General features: G+C 37.9%; 3 protein-coding genes and 1 non-coding gene across 4 annotated transcripts; 1 reads left to right on the forward strand and 3 right to left on the reverse strand.

Annotated features, from left to right (window-relative positions):
• The first annotated feature begins 538 nt into the window (after nt 1-538).
• Nucleotides 539-2650, forward strand: LOC137717071 (pentatricopeptide repeat-containing protein At3g51320). The gene has a single exon (XM_068456385.1). It carries the CDS (start codon nt 658-660, stop codon nt 2356-2358), a length of 1701 nt encoding a protein of 566 aa, XP_068312486.1. The 5' UTR covers nt 539-657; the 3' UTR covers nt 2359-2650.
• Nucleotides 2651-3461: 811 nt separating this feature from the next.
• LOC137745993 (SKP1-like protein 1A) lies at nt 3462-5420 on the reverse strand. Its single transcript, XM_068486039.1, has 2 exons — nt 4989-5420; nt 3462-3867 (listed from the first exon to the last, which is right to left on the reverse strand). Exons 1-2 carry the CDS (start codon nt 5283-5285, stop codon nt 3694-3696), a joined length of 471 nt encoding a protein of 156 aa, XP_068342140.1. The 5' UTR covers nt 5286-5420; the 3' UTR covers nt 3462-3693.
• Nucleotides 5421-6176: 756 nt separating this feature from the next.
• On the reverse strand, nt 6177-6270 carry LOC137720391 (small nucleolar RNA Z107/R87). Its single transcript, XR_011066509.1, has one exon. It is a non-coding gene; the product is annotated as a small nucleolar RNA Z107/R87 (small nucleolar RNA).
• A 6424-nt stretch (nt 6271-12694) lies between these two features.
• Nucleotides 12695-18072, reverse strand: LOC137747489 (protein MID1-COMPLEMENTING ACTIVITY 1). Its single transcript, XM_068487610.1, has 9 exons — nt 17677-18072; nt 17509-17577; nt 16653-17327; nt 15482-15882; nt 15089-15198; nt 14250-14321; nt 13416-13522; nt 13027-13123; nt 12695-12911 (listed from the first exon to the last, which is right to left on the reverse strand). Exons 3-9 carry the CDS (start codon nt 17058-17060, stop codon nt 12859-12861), a joined length of 1248 nt encoding a protein of 415 aa, XP_068343711.1. The 5' UTR covers nt 17061-17327; nt 17509-17577; nt 17677-18072; the 3' UTR covers nt 12695-12858.
• Nucleotides 18073-19034: the final 962 nt, after the last annotated feature.

Raw genomic sequence — 19034 nt, forward strand, 5'->3', positions numbered from 1 at the left:
CAGAACGCGGCGTTTTGGTCTAATAAAATAAATCTTGTTAAGTAAATTGTAGCAATGATTCCTTAATTTTAACTTAATTAGAGTAATAGCCTTTTAATTAAAAATTTATTATCATTGGTCCTTCAAATTTGAAAACATGCATGTATGGTCCATCAACTAAAAATCCATTACCAGGTCACTCAACTTTAATTCAACTAGAGGAATAGTCCCTCAACTTTAAACCAATTAGAGTAATGATCCCTCAACCTTAATCTAATTGTGGCAACAGTCCTTCCAACATAACTCGTTTTGACAAAATTCTGACAAGTTGATGAAAATGACCATAGCTACACATTTTGATGAGTTAAGGGATCTAATTATAGCAATAATCATTCCAACATAACTCATTTTCACGAAATTGATGAAAATGATTATAGCTATATATTTTTATAAGTTGAGGGACTAATGATAATGACTTTTTAGTTGAGAAAGTATTGCTCAAATTTGAATAAAATTGAGGAGCATTGCTAGAATTTACTCAAAAGGAGAGAAGCCGTTCTACGGGAAGGGGGAGCTGCTGCACTTCAACTAAAGAGAGGGATCTCGATGTGCGTTAATGGCGAAAACCAACTGGACTTCGAATTCGAAACTATTCGTTTGGTACGATATCTAGAATGAATGGCAAGGGTTTGCCCCCGAGAACTCTTTCGATTCCGGAGGTCCATTTTCTCACACCTCGCTTCCAACCCATCAAAATTCAATCTTTCCTTACCATCCTCCCCATTTTCCTCCTCTTCGTTCGAACCCTCTGTCAACCGCCACATATTTTCGCTTCTCGATTCGTGTCAGAGCTTGATCCAGATCACCCAACTCCACGCCCATTTGATCACCCGGGGCCTTTTCGATTCGTTTTGGGCCCGGAAGTTGCTCAATAGCTATTACTATTTCGGCGATTTCGATTATACGATATGGGTTTTCGGTTACATTGATGCTCCTGGTAGATTTTGCGTTAATACAGTTATTAAGGCGTACTCACTGAGTTCGGCGCCGGGCCGAGCTTTGGTGGTGTATTTGGAATGGCTGAGGAATGGATTTGTTCCCAACAGCTATACTTTCGTACCGGTTTTCGGGTCGTGTGCGAAAATGGGTTGTGCTGAATCTGGGAGAACATGCCATGGGCAGGTTGTGAAGTATGGGGTGGACTCTGTGCTGCATGTGCAGAACTCAGCAATTCATATGTATTGTTGTTGTGGGGAATTAGAGCTTGCCAGGAAGGTGTTTGATGAAATGCCTGAGAGGGACTTGGTGTCTTGGAATGCAATTGTTGATGGGAATGCTAGATTTGGTGATATTGAGGTTGCACGTAGGTTGTTTGATGAAATGCCCGAGAGAAATGTGGTTTCTTGGAATGTTATGCTTGGTGGGTACTGGAAGGGAGGGAAGCCAGAGTGTGCATTGAAGTTGTTTAGGAAAATGGTGGGCATGGGATTGAAGGGGAACGAAACTACCATGGTGAATATGCTTGCGGCTTGTGGTCGGTCTGCTAGACTAAATGAAGGAAGGTCGGTTCATGGATGTCTAATTAGGACATTCTTGGAGTGGAATATATTTCTCAACACAGCTTTGATCGATATGTATTGTAAATGTGAAAGGGTGCAAGTGGCACGTTTGGCATTTGAGAGCACGGCGTATAGAAATCTGGTTTGTTGGAATGCAATGATTTTGGGGCATTGCATTCATGGAAATCCTGAAGATGGATTTAACCTATATAGAGAAATGGTGGGTAGAACAAAGTCAAGAGATGGAGAAACAATCCATGAGAAGGAGAGTTCGAAACCAGATGAAGATCGGGAAGGAATTATCCCAGATGAAGTAACTTTTGTAGGTGTTCTTTGTGCCTGTGCCCGCTCTGGATTGGTAAGAGAAGCCAGAGATTACTTCAGCCAAATGATCAATGTCTTCCAAGTAAAGCCCAATTTTGCACACTATTGGTGCATGGCTAATGCTTTTGCTAGTGTGGGGCTTAGACAAGAGGCAGAGGGAATAATTAGGAACATGCCAGAGGTTGCTGTGGACTTGCCACCGGAATCCTTGTTATGGGCTAGTCTGCTTGGAGCATGTCGTTTCCAAGGCGATGTGAAGTTGGGAGAAATTGCAAAGTCTCTCATTGAAAAGGAACCTCAGAACATTGCTTACTATCGGTTGCTGCTGAATGTCTATGCCGTGTCAGGTCAATGGGAGAATGTTACTCAGGTAAAAAAGATGATGAAAGAAAAGAAGTTCGGAAGAATCCCCGGATGCAATCTTGTGGACTTGAATGAAATTGTTCATGAGCTCAGAGTTGGAAGACATTATCAAGTTGACCTTGTAGATTCCTGACTTCTAACAGCAATGACTCTATACACACGAACTGAAAGTTGGCATAAAGTTCTGAACATGCCAGAAAATGAAGATGGTTAATGCTCGGGATGTCGCGAACCAAAGCAGCCGTGATCCTTTCCTGTTTCGACTGAATTTCATGGATTATTTAACAAGGAAATGAGATTACCAAATTCTGTGTTTGTGATCAAAACGATTGCTTTCATAAAAGGTTTTGGCAATTCTTCGTTTGGGTATCATTGGGTTGTACCTTATTTTAGTAACAAAGACAAAAGCTGCTTTCCAATCTCAAAGAGTACGGGCTTATTTGGGAAGTATCTTTAAATGACTGAAAACTCTTTTGAAGAAAATGTTTTTGAAATCAATCCTTAGTAAAAATGCAAGTGAATAATTGGAAAAGCACTTGAAGTGCTAGTGCTTCTTGTAGGAAGCACTTCAAGTGCTTTTTGAATCCAAAAATATTTTTTTCTAAAAACGCTTTTAATCATTTGAAAGGACTCCTCAAACAAGTCCTACATCTCATAAGAATTTGAATTTTCGTTAGTTGAATGCCCACGCTATCATTGCTATGCGGTTCCATGTCAGAAGGCTGCCAAATTTTTTGCCGCTCCGAAAACCCGGAAATCTAATCAGTTGAATACATTTGGGAATGACTCGAGCAATTGCCCCTCCAAGTAACCGGGAGAGCGGACGCAACACACTAGTTTCTTCATCCAATTCTCCTTCTTGCGCCTTAATCAACCAACCTCTCTTAGAAGGTGCGATATTGTTTTCTTCTTTCTTTGCCTCGCATTTGTCATCCTTTTTTATGCCTCCCCTTCCCTAACATGTTCTCTCCACATCTCAACCACAAAAAGTGAACTAAAAACAAAAAACGAAGAGGTCGTTCAGTGAGCCCAAATCAAATCTTTGTGAACACTTGTGTCCTTCGGAACAAGGATCCGAAAATTCACAAAAATTCATGAGCAGCACAACAGTTGCGATCAAATGAATATCCCCATTAAGCTACACAACAGTTGCGATCAAATGAATATCCCCATTAAGCTAGAAAAGAACACAACTAAGGCACACACACCAAGCTTGATTCAAACCACAGAAACAACTTAATGGAAGTAGAAGATTGTAATTCAGATAGAGTAAAACTGACAGTGGCATTGACACAGTAAGAACAACCACCAACACCAGAATCCAACTTTTATCTACAATTCAAGGACTTCACGACTCCGATAAAGCACTTAAAAATACAGAATAATAAAGAAGTCGGCTGATAAACTAAAATACATAATAGGTATGCCAGCTCTTTAAGTTCCCACTAAAGAGACATCACCGAGAACTTCATTCAAACGCCCACTGGTTCTCACGACGAACTTCCTCCTCTTCCTCCGGGGTGAAGTCGTTCTTGATGTTGAAGGTCTTTCTGATATCTTCCGGAGTCTTACCCTTGATCATGTCTGCAACCGTCTGGCAAGTCAGGTCCAAAAGGGTCTTGATGTTCAGGTAGTTTGCAGCCTGTCAGTGTCAATAACAATATCACCATATATTAGAAAAACATAATTAATGTCAGTTTTGACAATCAGCCACCCACAGAAAGAATGAAAACAACCATATCAAACTACTCTAGTTTCTGCAAATGATCACGCAATACATTCATAACCAAATTAAACCGACAATAGTATTAGCTGTACTTCTTTCCTCATGTTTTGTTCCCTACTTAGTCTATTAGGGTGCGTTTGTTTGGCTTCACTAGCCTTCAATGGACTAAACTGGACTACTCATTAGTGCAGTCTTGTGTTTCTTACATAGTGGGACTATGTTTAATGGGATTGATAAGGAATTGTGTTCACTTACTCTCTCACTGTAGTCCGACACTACACCAAACGCTTCACTAAGTTAGTCCAGCTTAGTCTAGTCTAAGTTAGTCCAGCTTAGTCCCTGAAGCTAGTCCAATCCGAGATGGTCCAGTGCAACAAACACACCCTTAGGGTCATAGCCAATAATAGTCTTTTGGTTGCTGTACCATTCCAAATTGCCTATTTTCTCTAGGGATTCAAGTTATTGTACTTCCGCAGAGGACTAAAAAAAATTCCTGCAAATAAGTGGTTGCTTCTCTCATAAGAAAAGAGTCCGTATCACCACCAAAGTGGACAATGACATTGCATACGAAACTAGTTAATCTTCCACAAACTAACACAGCACCGATGTTGCAGAAGGATTCACATTCTCAAATAAGCAAACTTAATCTCAACTTGAACAAGAAAGCAAGACACGTAAACGAAAGGCAAACATATCGCTCTTTATCTCAACGTCAAACATAAGCAAAACACAAATTTAAGTATAAACGGAATAGGCACAGTAATTAGATATCAAGATGAGCCATCAGTAACGAAACAACAAAATCAACCAATTTAAATTCACAGAAACCTATAAATACCCCTAAATCATACCAAACCATCATAGAAAACCCCTAAACCAGTAACCCTAGGCCCTAAAACAACACAATTGACCCCAATCCCCAAATCAAAAACCCTAACCCAACCGAATCCCCAAATTCTGAAACCCTAGAATCAAACCAAGCAATCGCGAACAAGAATTAAACCAAAATTCAAGGTTAAATTAGGGTTTTAACATACCAGAATGAGGTCAAAGAGCGTAGCTTGGTCAACCTTGACGAATTCCTGATCCCAGGCCTTGAGATCGTCCTCGGAGATCTTCTCGTCGGTCTTGGCGGCGTCGACGTGCTTCTTGCAGTACTCGATGACCTTGGCCAAAATCTTGCTGGTGACATTGGGCAGAGGAATGCCGTTGTCTGCGCAATCGTCCTCGATCATGTGCTTGATGGTCTGCGACTCCAGCGCCACCGCCTCCTCGACCTCGAACGACTCGCCGTCCGAGCTCTTGAGGGTGATCTTCTTCGACGACGACGACATGGTTGGTGACGGTGATGACGATGGCCTCGAAACGACGCCGCTTTAAAAACTCGAAGTGGTTAGAGAGAGAGATTTGGTTTCTGGTTGTAGTGAGAGAATTTGATTTCGCACGGGTAAAAATAATAAAAACGAGGCGTGGAGGCCCTGGAGGGTTGAGAGTGAGAGGCATGTTACGCAATTTATATGGAAACCAATTTTTCAGGGCGACATATACTTTACAAAATATGCTTCAAATATACAGTCCAATGTCAAAATTACCCCAAAAAAAACACAAAGAAGGGTAATAGGAAGTTGAACAAAATAAGGCTTATTCTATTAACATCTCACATATTGTTGATTAAACCCCATATTTACTTTTTCAATTAAAAATTATCTTAATACACCCCGCATACTTTCTCATAATACTCTTACATTCCGCATTCTTATACACCTATAGCATGTTTATCAAACGGGAATAGAGTAAAAAGAAACGGAATCGCATTTCTTCCGAAGTAACATTTAGGGAATGGAAAAGTAAGCAGGGCCCACAAAAAATCTGGAATCGGATTCCCCAAAATGGAGGAATCGAACTCCTTAGATGTGTGTGGTATTTGAATTCCGGATGAGGGAGTGAATGGGAGTACATTTTTTATACCTATTATGCCCTCTTAATAACTTTCAAGTTTGCACACAACAAACCCACTATTTATATTCCGATTCCAGAACATTTAAGTAAACAGCTTCAACAGGAATCCGATTCTGACTTCTTCTCATTCCAACTCCTCCTCAATTCAATTCCTCCTATTTTCATTATGGTTACGTAAACACGCCACTAATATTTTCCACATACACCCCACATTTTCTATACATTCCACATTCTTCAAATCTTCAATTTCAATTTTTATAAATTAAATTGACTTAGGATTAAAACCTTAACATTCTCTAAAAAGAGAAGTCTACAATCCGGTCTGTTGAGCTTGAGTTTCATTGGGTCATCATAGCCAATCTCCTTTTCTTTATCTCTTAAGTCTTTTGATAACAAAAAAAGGATTTCTGCTAAAAATGGCAACTGAGATGAACCTAACAGAGCAAAATTAAACCCCAGAAGATGAATAAAAATGGAAAAGGCGTTGTTGGGTGATGTTAATGAAACCCTTTTTGTCAACCAAAAGAGGGTGAAAAGATAAATTAGTCTTTTATCACACAAAAAAAATGATGGGCAATAATGTAATTGTCCAAATTTTACTATTTTTTTATTGAAACCTCATCCACGGATGATGTTAAAATACATCCAATATTATATAAAAAAAAATAAAAAATAAAAACCTAAAACAAAAACCTCTCACCCCCCCCCACACTCACATTCTCTCTCTTCCTCTCTCCTTCTCATTTTCTAAAAAAAAATGTGTTCATACATACAAAGTGTGTAAGCAAATGTTAGTTTTCTTTAAACCTTATAAGGTTGAAATTGTCATTATATAGTAGGTTACATAAGTCACTTAATATTACATTTGAATGTGGAGTGCATTGAATCTTTTGTGGGATGCTAATAAAAAAATCCAAAATAATTGAGCACACAAAGAAATAGATAGGAAGTGATATATGTTAGGTTTGAATCAAATTTCTAGGCCTAGCTTCAATCCCACATAAGAAAGATAAGAAAAAAAATTCTTGAAATTGCTATCACACAAATTGTTTTTTTGTTGCACATCGAAAGGAGTTATTCTCCAGTCTCGACCGATTTCTAAAGGAGGCTACAATTACTATATGAGTCAAAACTCGACTCATTAACATTTGTTGGATCAACTTTATTATCTTTAATTTTAATATTTATAATTATAATAGTTCAATTTCTTTTAACGATCAACTAATCAGCGTTATGATCTAATTATAACTGGCTCATTTGCTTAACTCAAATTCTTATTCTTTAGAAAATCTGTATGTCAAAACAATTACTAGAGATAAGCTTAAAGAGACTACAATGAGAAGTGGGTGCAATATAATAAACCAGAAGTGGGGACGCCTAATGCATGTATGCCATGCATAAAATGATGAAGAAAAGGAATCCGGATCCTCGCCAGATCCCTTTTGTGAGGATTACGGGAATCTTTCAATCTTGTTCGTTCATCGTACATCGTGTAATCAGAAATTATTTTAAATATTTTATTTAAAATTAAACACAAACATTACTTGATAAAAACTGACCGCACAATATATGATGAACGAACACGATTCACGAATTCTCAAGACCTTTATTATAAAGAATCGGAGAGGGTCCTGTTGGGAAGAAAAGCGTTTCTCGTGCTACAAAATTGAGCTCAATTATTTGAGTTGTGCAATACAACTGCTTTTTGTGCAATCATAGGGCCTAGGTGCCTTCGTGCCAAAGGAAAAGTAGGCCTTGGTTGTGACTACAATGTCCTGTAGTATTCAACGCTTCAGATTTTAATATTTAAATTCAACCATTTAGTTTGGAGATATTCAAAGTTGCGGAAAGTGATCCTTTACTACAGTGATGGAAAAGAGTTAAGTTATTACATAACAGCGTGGGTTTAAATCCCGTCAGTGGCTAATCTAATATCTAATTTAATAAAATCTATCGTTTAACAAAAAAAAGAAACAAAAGCTTCTTGCATTTTAGAAAAATGTTGGGCTTACTTTCCGCAAAAGGTCGATACCTATAACGCATTAGGTTAGTATTATTAATCTCTTCCTTTACAGCCATGAAGAGATAGTAGTGAGATACAATTTACACAAGGAAGAAAGTTCTCTTGGGTCAAGTTTGATTTCCATCCACTAAACCAAGAGTAGTGTTTGGGTGTAATCGTTTCACTATTTTCTTCTTATCACATAATAAGAGATTAAATGTCTTTCTAGCTCGTTGTCTATGGGTAGTTGGGAGGCATACCCGGTGCTAGCTCGGGTTAAACAGTTGGGGGGGGATTTCATTGATTGCCGATGGTCTTGGGTGCCATGGTCTGCTAATGGCGTGGCTCACAAGATTGCATCGATTGGTTTTTCGGAGATGAGTGATGTCGTTTGGGTCGTTAGGCCCCCATCTTCGTTGGTCTATGTATTGAACAATGATGGATTACCGTGCCCTCATTAATGGGTTATGGTGGTGATGGGGGGGACGCCTCTACTTGGTGGAGGGGTCGTTGTGGCTTCCCGTGTCACTGCTTAGTATTGTTATTATGTTTGCCTCTCTGTAGGCCTATTTATGATATGGTTCTTGGTTTCAAAAAAAAAAATTAATAATAATAAGAGAGTAGAATTGCAAACCGGTTATGCTTAAAATTTTGCCACAAGTGAGAGTAATTGTGTTTTTTTTTTTTTTTTTTTTTGAAACTTTAACAAAAAGTTCCCGATACTGTTTACTTTAACGAAAAATCATATTTTTACACTAAAAAGTTAATCATGATACTGTTCATTTTACCCTTTATCCTTAAAACTCAAAATTTTCAAGTCATTTTTCATTAGTTTTTTTTTTTTTTTGTATGACTTAGCAATGAAAGTCATTGTATCAAGACTCAGTAGTATTATAAGTATCAATTTTTTATGTCAATTTAAGTCGTAGAGTTTTATTTAATAGCTTTGGTTTCATTAAAAAAAAAAAAAAAAACTAATGAAAAGTTAAAAAAAAAACTTTAGTTTTAAAGAAAAAAGACAAATAAATGTGTAGTGAATATTACCAGAGAAACGTAAAAATGTGATTTTTCGTTAAAAGTGAACAGTACCATAAGTGTTTCATTAAAACTCTAAAAAAAAAAAGGGTAAATGACAAAAAACTACATGAACTATTGGTCTCACGATACTATCATACATTATCTTTTAAAATTGACAATGACATACCTCATTTTACGAATTTGGTCCAATGTCAGACCTTCGTCAGTTTTTTTATTAATTTCTCTGTTAAGTGCTGATGTGACTTGAGATCGGACCCATTTCCTAGCCAAGTAGATAAAAATATTAATTAAATATATAATAAAATAAAAATAAATTATTTTAATATTTTTATTTTAAAAATGTGGGACCCACCCCTATAATTATCTCCCTTTTTACTTCTTGATCCGTTCCAACCCTCTTTATTGTCTCTCTCTCTTCTCTCTCTGGGCACCTGCATCCCCAAAATCCCAGAACCCCCTCATTTTTATTCCTCTGCAATTCTCCACGCAGCCCCCAACACCCACCTTTTCATGTCCCCTACCTTTGTCCCTCTTTCTATTCTAGAACCCCCTCCCTTTCGAAGATCTTCGAACCAAACCCTAACCCTAACCCTAATTCCCCAATTTCAAACAGAAAACCCCAATTCCCCCCAAACTCAATCCTTTAAACTCACCTAAGAATCAAAATACATGTGGAACCCACCTCTACAATTCTCTCCCTTTCTCCCTTTTTTCTTCCTCTTCCTGATCCGAACCCATCTCTCACCCACCTCCTCTGCACCAAATCCTCCTCCTTCAAGCCACCAAACCCTTCCTCACTCGTCCCCCTAAACTTCCTCCACCACCCACTCTCTCGCTCTCTCGCTCTCTCTCTCTCTTTGGGCAACGACAATCTACAATTTAAAACTTTAAAAAAAAAGTAAGGCCGAAGCCGGAGGGGCGAGGGAGAAGGGGTCTTAGGGTTTGGGTGGAGGAGTTGGACGATGAGGAGGAAGAAGAGGAGCCACGCGTGGAGTTTTGGGACAAGGAACCAGAGGGCTAGAGGTTGAGTTATGCTCTAGAATTGTAGAGGATGATGGCAGCCCGGTCGTAGACGCGGGTAGCCTCCTTGATAGTGGCGAAGGTCCCCAGCCACTTGCGAGTGTGTTTACGCGGCTCGCGGAGCTCAGCTACCCATTTGCCCAGCTCCGCTGACACACGCCGCGGTACCTGAACTTGTTGTTGTCAGGGCCTCCTTTGACACTGCCAAAAAAAAAAAATCTAGGTTTTTTTTGTCCAAAATTTTTTTAAATAAAAAGGTAAAGAATGGATGAAGGAAGAAGGTGAAAAATGGAGGTGAAGAATGGATGAAGGTGAGGGTGAAGAATGAAGGTGTTGGTGAAGGTGAGAGAGATAGGAGAGAGAGAGAGAGAGAGAGATGGAACGCATGGAGAAAGGGAAGAAATGGAGGGTTGGAACGGATTAGGAAGAAAAAGAGGAGAAAGGGAAAGAATTATAGGGGATGGGTCCCACATGTTTTAAAATAAAAATATTAAAATAATTTATTTTTAATTTATTAATATTTTTATCCACTTGGCCGGGAAATGGGTCCTGTCTCAAGTCAGGTCAACATTTAACAGAAAAATTAACAGACAAAACGGAGGTCTGACATTGGACCAAATTCGTAAGATGAGGTATGACATTGTCAATTTTAAAAGATGAGGTATGATGGTGTCGTAAGACCAATAGTTGATGTAGTTTTATGTAATTTACCTAAAAAAAAAATTATAAACAGAAATTAAATGATTCCATTCCTTTTGAATTAGTATAACATTTTCAAGTGGTCTTTGTCCTCATATTTGATTGCCAGACAGTGGAGGAGCAAAGGCTGGATGAACTCAATTTCAGTCTAAGTATTTATGTGGCACAGATACATCTACCATCGTGGCGTTTCTTTTCGATAAAAAAAAAAGATGTGTAAGTATTTGTCCGCACGGTGTTATTTGGAAGGGGATGTAATGGTACATGTGCACTTGTAAAAATTATTATGAGTATCAAAGACTTATCAATCAGATCACTTAAGTCTCAAGTAACTTATTATATAAGTAACTTGGCATTCGAATGATCTTGCACCCCCAATGTGGAAATAATAATAGTCTTAAATATGATTAACCAATTACGTAATCCTATTTAGTATGACTTATTATTGTATGACATAACATATATGATGGTGATTATGAATATCTCTCAATCAAGCCTATATAAAACTTGTTAATAACAAGCTTGATTGAGAGATATCCTAGCAACTATGTAAAAATTGTCACTGCTCTTATAATACACACCCCATTTCAATGCTAAACCCTATTCTCTAGTAAGAGCATTTAGATTGTAGAGAGTAAAAGACAATTCATAATTCTTCACCACCAACCTCTTCTTCGTATTCTAAAGATAAGTTCTTCTCTATTTTACATTGATTTGATTATATTATATTCGTGATTTTAATGTCTTATTTTTATCCGCACAACGCTATTTCATAGGTAAGGAACGTCATGATACATGTGTAATTATGTCATGTAAAAACAGGCCATGTAAACCCCAAAATGTATTGACACACTGACCCACATAAACCTACTTGTGTCCCGCCAAAAGATAGTACCAAATAAAGGCAACTAGCTACGAGTCTCATCTAGCCTCTCCCCACACACGCCCGCAATACAGTTTCTGATGAAAATGAAATGGGTGGAGTTGTTGTGATACTTGGGTCCACTAAGGATCAGTTTGGGATTACTATGCTTTTTAAAAAAACTACTTTTGTTATGTTTTAAAAATAATCAGTTGTAAAATAAAGTTGATGAGCGTTTGGTTAATTGAATTTTAAAAGTATTGTGAGTAGGAAAAGCAACGCAAAAGTGTTTGGTAAAATTTAATGTAAAAGTAATATAATTGTATTAAATGACAAATGTACATAATAGTAGGAGTGGGGGCGACAACAGTGATGGTAATGGTGGTGGTGGTGGATGCGGTGGAGGTGATGGTGGTGCTAATAGTGGGATGTGTTGGTTGGGGTGGAAAGGTAACAATGGTGGTAGGGCAGTGGCGGCAATGATAGTGGTAATGTTAGTTGTGGTTGTGGTGGTAATGGTGGCTGTTGTGGTAATGGTGGTGACAATGATGGTAGTGATGACAATAGTGGAGATTATGGTTATGATGGTGGTGGTGATAAATGTCAGTATTTGTAGTGGTAAGTGGTAACGTTTACTCTATTCTCTAAGGGATATAATGTGTGTGAAAGGCTAAACAATGTCATTTAAAAAAATTAATGAAGGTATTACAACAATTGAAAAAAATTATTAAAGACCCAACTCTGTTTTTTATTAAAACAGCTTTTAAAAGCAACCTACATACTGCTTTTAAAAGCTGTTGTCTGGAATCCATTGCTTTTAAAATAAGCAGGATATTTTACTTTTAGCAACACACATTTTTAATGCTTAACTTTAAAGTTAAGCAGTTTTTAGTGAAAAAAAAATATACACACACACATACCAAACGGGGCCTAACAACCTGCAAATGTACACTTCATCCCCTTGCTGCTTTAAGCAACCACACACATGATGCATGCATGGTGGATCCATCAAACCCCAATTGCTAAAACATAGGAAAAGCTACTTTATATATGAAAGAAGGAAAAATAAAACAATCATCTATAGAACACTACTTTCCAACGGCAAAAAAGTATCTATGATACAGAATGTGCTGAGTCAGAAAATTTAATTTTAAAAAAAAAAGAAAAAAAAAAAAAAGGAGGAAAAGCTAATTTACATATGGGAAAATTAATGAGGTATAAGCTCCCAAAATTAGCTTCCTGTAACCTAGCAACTAGCCATTACCTCTGCGTATGGCTTTCGAAGTAGATGAATCTCGAAAAGACGGAACAGTGCTTTCCTCATCATTCAGGTTTCCATGTACTGTGAGGTTGGGGGGCTTATTTTTGTCTTCTCGGCACCTGCAAGTTGGTTTATATCAAACAATTTGCATATCGGTTTAGGAATAGTGATCGGCCTTATGTTAGAGACTGCATACTGTGGTATACACAAGTTTGAAGCATATGGGGCACTTACCATAATGAACCCCACGTATTTCGACTTCTCGCCATTCTTGGACAAGGGCACAGCAGCAACACATGAAATGTGAAAGGAAGTCATCAATAAAGCCTCCCTGCCAAAGAACGGAGGTTTATCACGGTAAATGTTGGTTCCTCATGTTGGATTATGACATATTAGAATGTGGAGCTATCGAACCAAAGTCACATCTATCACAGTAAAACGATCATGTTGTTTGGTTCATGTGCTTGGTAATGCATTTTCTATATATAACACGATACACGACAGAGGAGAATTACAGTGCATTCATCTCATGTCTCAATATACCAGAACCTACGAGATCAAACTATGCAGTCGTGAAGATACTATGATTTTACTTCAAGCGAGGAAAATGGGAAAGGAATTACCGAGATATTCAACGTCTTGCGAAGTTTCCTTCTAATGCAGCATGTATAGCAACAGCATGACAATACTAGCGAATAAGCCATCAATTCATTACATGCTTCTGCTGAAGCTGATAATCATCAAAAAGAATTTATGAGTTTCCGACAGTATAAGAAAGGGCATGCATAGAATGTCAATATTGCCACGGCCAAAAAGAAACGCACCATTGCAACTTAATTTAACCATAGAAAGTGAGGAAATAATGTGAAACATGGGGCATATCTAGAAGTAACGGAACAGTCTATGTATGCACTTGACGAGCCATAAAAATACTCCCAAAATAAAATCAACTGAACATTCAAAATCACTGTCCACCACAAAAATAATGCTATCACAAGTCGATCACCTTAAACTCTGTACTGTGAAAGTACAAGACTTGAAACAAATGCCAAAGAGCATTCGGATACAGCCTCATCAAATAGGCTGTCAATCTTTCTAATGTGTAACTGCAACCAGCCCATCGTTGTTAGCTTGATATAGATTAGCCTGTACGCACATTATCTAACTTTCGGGACATGGTGGCAGTCTGAATTACGTTAGAGCTTTGAACTAAGCAGTTTTGGGTTCAAAGTCTCTCATCCCCCATCACTCAGTTATATTTTAACTGACAGTGAGGCAGAATGGGGCTACACACCTATGTTTTCTGTCTGCCACTCCACATGCATAATGGGGATGCATGTGAGCGGGTGCAAGCTTGATATACATTATTTACCCATTCCTAAGCTTTTGAGGATACATTAAAAGTATAACATATAAAAACGGATTAACCAGGCTTAGATAATCCGGAGAAAACTTACAAATAGGCCTGTTAGTTGCCACAGAAGCAATTTTTGAAAACGTCCCACAAGGATAGAAGAATGTCTTTATACCTGCAAAGAAAATAATCGCCAAAACCTTAGCATGCACAGCACAATTTTCCCTTTAATCACTTGGTATAGGGGATGATGTAACTCTTCTGTGTCTAATGATTGTAATGTTTGACCACCCCAACCTTGATTATATGACATTTATATGAAAGCAATATTGTACATATCACAGAACTTAATTTGTGATGCACCCTAGACTCATGAAAAAAACCATATCCGAAATAAAAATCATCTTAACACGTGCATTGCATGTGCATGAGTGGATGGAGTGAGAGAATATTGAAGCTTGAGTTAACTGGTGTTATTATAAGCAGAGGCAATGGGTTTTGGAAGATTACACTCAGCCCAGCAGGATAAGCCAACAGGACCAATTTGTAATAAACTCCGAACAACCCCATTTTTTAGTCATGTTAATTGAAATTGACATGTCTAAACTACTAATAAAACTATAGTAATATTGAGACTAACAAATATTCTTACATAAAACTGTAGCCCTAATTTTTTGACATTTCCTTCCTGTTTGGATTGAATGGTACTATATAAAATATTAGACCTATCCCTTGCCTTCATTACCTGGGGCAAGTTTCAAGAACAGACGCACAGTATGAGATACACGACAAGAAGAAAAAAAGGAGCAGAATCTTACTGCTAGATCTCATCAAGCATACAGAAGCATGTGGAGCATGAAAGCAAAAGTAAAGGCACCCTAATCCATTATAACACTTTGATTATCAATTCCAGTCACCAGACTAAAAGAATAAAGAACTTACACAGAAATGGTTCTGAGCAACATCCAAGTAGATCAGTATTCCATTCTTCATGCCGGTGTGAACCTCTAGTCGACAACAAATCATGTCCAGAAGAAACCGAAGACGTGCTTCTGCATATACAAATCGTCACATCAGATATGCAAAAGACCCCAAGAAGTACAGCGATGTGAGTGCACACAGACATGGGAAAATCAGAATCCCTTGCATAATGATATGTATATCTCTGCTCATCAGACATATCTGACTGACGGAGATCAATCAATGTTGAGAAGCTCCAAGTATGAAACTAGCCTATGCATCACCATTGTTACATTCACCGATTGCAACACTAAATTTTAAATGGCGCTATGACTACATAGAATTACAGATGTACAAAACATACAGAAAACTAACCTTGAAGTTTTGCGAGATTCACTTTTTTGATAGCTTTCATTAGATGAATGATCTTTCTCATTATTGGCATCTGACTGACTCCGCTCTACTTTCTTACTACTTTTTTCGGGGGAAGAATTTGCAGCTACGGTTTCTGTCACTTCCAGTAAACGCTGAATTACTTCACATTGATCCACATCATAAGTAGCTTGCGACCGTTGTAGTTCAAGTTGAAGCTTTTCATTTTCCTTTTGGAGTGCCTCATTAAAAGCTAAGTTCGGATAGGAGCAAGAAAGTGTTTTCTTCAGTACTACAGTGTCATGTTTTGAGGGGTCTGGTTTAAGGATCACGTCCTGTACCTTTCTGTCCTCATCGTCCAACGTGTATTCACGTTGATCCATTTCAATGTCTTCCAATCTCTCCTGTAGTGAAGAGCAGAATGAATGAACTTAAATCCTGTTAAACCGTTAATAGAAAGGCAGGAACAGCTAAGCACAATCTTAGGCAATTAATTTAGTCTACTTTTACATATGGGCCAATATGCAGATTACAGTAAATCTGGAGGCAAAGCAAAGTTAAATGGAGTTTACGTGCTTGTTAATGAAGAAAGATAATGGTAATTGTAATTCATAATTACAAATTCTTAGACTTTAGTTTAAAGTATAGATTCGATAATCCTATATGTGGTTCAGATCCCAATCCTTGTCATTTCATATATCACTGAAAAACAAAAGTAAGTCTTGGTAAATAAAATAAATCATTAACAACGAAAAGCTTCATACAAACTACTTCTGTTTGCTTAATTCTTCCATCAAGTTGCTGATATACCTAGCCTACTCAAAATAAGCCATCTCCATAACTTAAACATCTGATAATATAAGTAAAGGACAAAGTAGGGCAGACATCCTAGCTACTCAAAGTGAGCCATCTTTGTCCCTTCAACATTAACAATTCCAGGAGAAATTTAACGAAGGTTTGATGACGCGTAATCACCAAAACAAGAACAATCAAACTATAATATCCAATTTCAAGGATGATCACAAATTCCTCTTGCGACACACACTCGTCAATTAGACCACAAAGCAAACGAAGAACCGTAATTATAATAATAATTACTAAACCAATAACAATAACATGAAAAACGAAAAGGAAAAAGAAAAAAAAACAAACAATAATCCGAAAAATTCAATACCCTGACTCGAGCGTTGTCCACGAGAGTAATCAGAGGCACAAGCTTCAAGTATCTATCAATTTCGTTCTGAGCCTTTCTGAACTGGTACACAATGTTCCATCCCATTGCAAGCAAATACAGATAGCTCCGGTCTTGGCAGCTATTGACCAAAATGTAAGACCTCCTCAGAGCTTCCTCGAGCTGCTCCAGAGGCTCCCTTGTCTCCGGATACCTCTTAAGCTCCGAGATCTTCAGCTGCTCCAACAAGTTCCCGATCAGCTTCAAATGCTGTGCAAATTGCCTGCAATTCTTCTTGTGCATTCGCGCCGTGTTTGCCGCCTTGACTATCAGTCCAATCAACCTCACAGCGTCTAGGCCCGTCAACTGAGCCACATTTGCAATTTCTCCCAAGTGATCCCACGACGCCATTTTCGCCTCTCCGAAAGCACTAAACCTCGACTTTTCAGCTTTTTTGTAAACACTTCACTGGATCACAGATACAGATCTCATTCACTATAATCACTTCAGTTTGACATTAAACAAAAACATGAACCAAATTGAAGTTCTAAAGCAGCAATTGCTCTGAAAAATTGCCCAAAAATCGAAAATCTCGGCGAAATTTGCAGGATTTTCAGCTACGGAATCGCATTGTGATTGAGATCTTCAGGTTTCGGAGCAATTGAGTGCGCATTTCAACTGCAGGAAAAAAAAAAAAAAAAAGACGCAAAAAATCAGATAATGAAATCTCCAATTTTTGCATTTACGCTTATTGACTCGCTTTTTCAACGCTCAAATAAACAAAAGCGACCAAAAATATTAAATAAAAAATTATATAAAAAAACTGCAAAGAAATATAAATGTATCGCCGTCAACTCACTGTTCTTCGCCGCCTTTCTTCAGCTTCCGGTCGGTTTTTCGTTACTAATTTTCAAAAAGAGAAAAGCACCTGCAGCAAAAGCTTTAAAGCTATTCAATCAGATAAATAAGATAAAAAATGGAAAATGCAAATGAGAGCGAGGACGGAGGCGATGAGCGTTTGCTTCACCTTGTCTCTGCAAACAGGTGGGGGTGTAATTTTGAGCAACTTTGAGGGCTTTTTCTTCGCGTATTTATTGCATGAAACGGAAAAGAAACGTCAAAAATCTGCGACGAGGAGAAAGGGGCATTCGGATATTGGGCGTTGCAGGCATTGCTTTGCGGGAACGAGCTTCTTCTTCTGTTTCTTCTTTCTTCTCCCCTCCTCTCTCTCCTCTGGTTCTGTGTGGATTTTGGAAGGTTTTGGGCAGAGAGATAAATAGATAGATAGAAAGAGAGCTCTGATGGAAAACTCCCACTCACGCACTCTCTCTCTCTCTCTCACTGCTTCGGTGTTATTTGTGCGTGCATTGTTTGAGCAAAGCAAACACACACTCTCTCTCTCCTCTCTCTTCTCTCTCTTCTTCACTCTATCCCAATCGCACATGCCACGCCAGAAGAGGCTGATGAGCTAGGATTTAGTGGCGCCGGTGTTGAAAGACGAATTTGTCCATACTCCGCAATCGATTTTACGAAGCTGCCAAGTGTCAACGGCCTCGTCCTAGTGTAACGCCGCGGTTCGCCTGGTGGCGGTTAAATACTTGCGCCAAATTTCCTTTGGAGTTTTTTCTTTTTTTTTTTGTCAAAAAATACAAACGTTAGATTAGCATGTCGGGTTGAACTCACGCCGAGTTTCTGTTTTTAGACCAACTAGATGATATTCAAATTGAGAAAAAAATTAAGATAATAAATACAAACGAAAATTTAATCAATTAGATGATATTCACATAAAAATTACACCAAACGCAGAAAATTTGATCTCTATTTACTCATGGAAGTTTAATGATAATTTCACATTGGATTACAAAGTTCATACAATTAGGGGTGATTACATTTCAATTCGGCTATATTTTTTGTTGAAAGGGATGACCTTAATTATTTCCTTATTTACTTACTTTGCCATTACTTATTTCCTTATTTACTTATTAGTCAAAAACGAAGAAAAATGTCAGTAAATATTCATAAAAGTTTTATCGATGAAAACAAGGTGACAGGCTGGCCGCCGGAGAAGGTTGTAGGGGGAATAAATGAAGCTCAAACCGACAATGTCATTGAAAAGGGTAAAAGAAGAGAGGATCCTCGCTGAATCTTTTTTGTGAGGAGTTTGGAATCTTCTAATCATATTTGTTCATTATACATTGTATGATTAGTTTTTATCAGGTACCGTTTATATTCAATTTTAAATAAAAAAATTACAATGATTTATGACCGCATGATATCCGACAAGGATCTTCCTAGGAAAAAGGTCAAAAGCATCAAATAAGCGTTCTCTCAACTATAAACAAGAAAAGGAATTTGCTTATTTGTCTCATGAACTTGTATACAGCT

Source organism: Pyrus communis, chromosome 1, assembly GCF_963583255.1.
Source record: "Pyrus communis chromosome 1, drPyrComm1.1, whole genome shotgun sequence".
Lineage (NCBI taxonomy): Eukaryota > Viridiplantae > Streptophyta > Magnoliopsida > Rosales > Rosaceae > Pyrus > Pyrus communis.

Bases quoted from the DNA above. Each gene is read 5' to 3' on its own strand.
- LOC137717071 (XM_068456385.1), top strand. From the start codon at position 658: ATGGCAAGGGTTTGCCCCCGAGAACTCTTTCGATTCCGGAGGTCCATT.
- LOC137745993 (XM_068486039.1), bottom strand. From the start codon at position 5,285: ATGTCGTCGTCGTCGAAGAAGATCACCCTCAAGAGCTCGGACGGCGAG. The intron at 3,868-4,988 runs GTATGTTAAAAC...TGACACTGACAG, and splicing joins CGCTCTTTGACCTCATTCTG to GCTGCAAACTACCTGAACAT.
- LOC137747489 (XM_068487610.1), bottom strand. From the start codon at position 17,060: ATGGCGTCGTGGGATCACTTGGGAGAAATTGCAAATGTGGCTCAGTTG. The intron at 15,883-16,652 runs GTATTGAATTTT...TCTTCACTACAG, and splicing joins TGGACAACGCTCGAGTCAGG to GAGAGATTGGAAGACATTGA. The intron at 13,523-14,249 runs GTAAGTTTTCTC...GATGATTATCAG, and splicing joins GGCAACTAACAGGCCTATTT to CTTCAGCAGAAGCATGTAAT.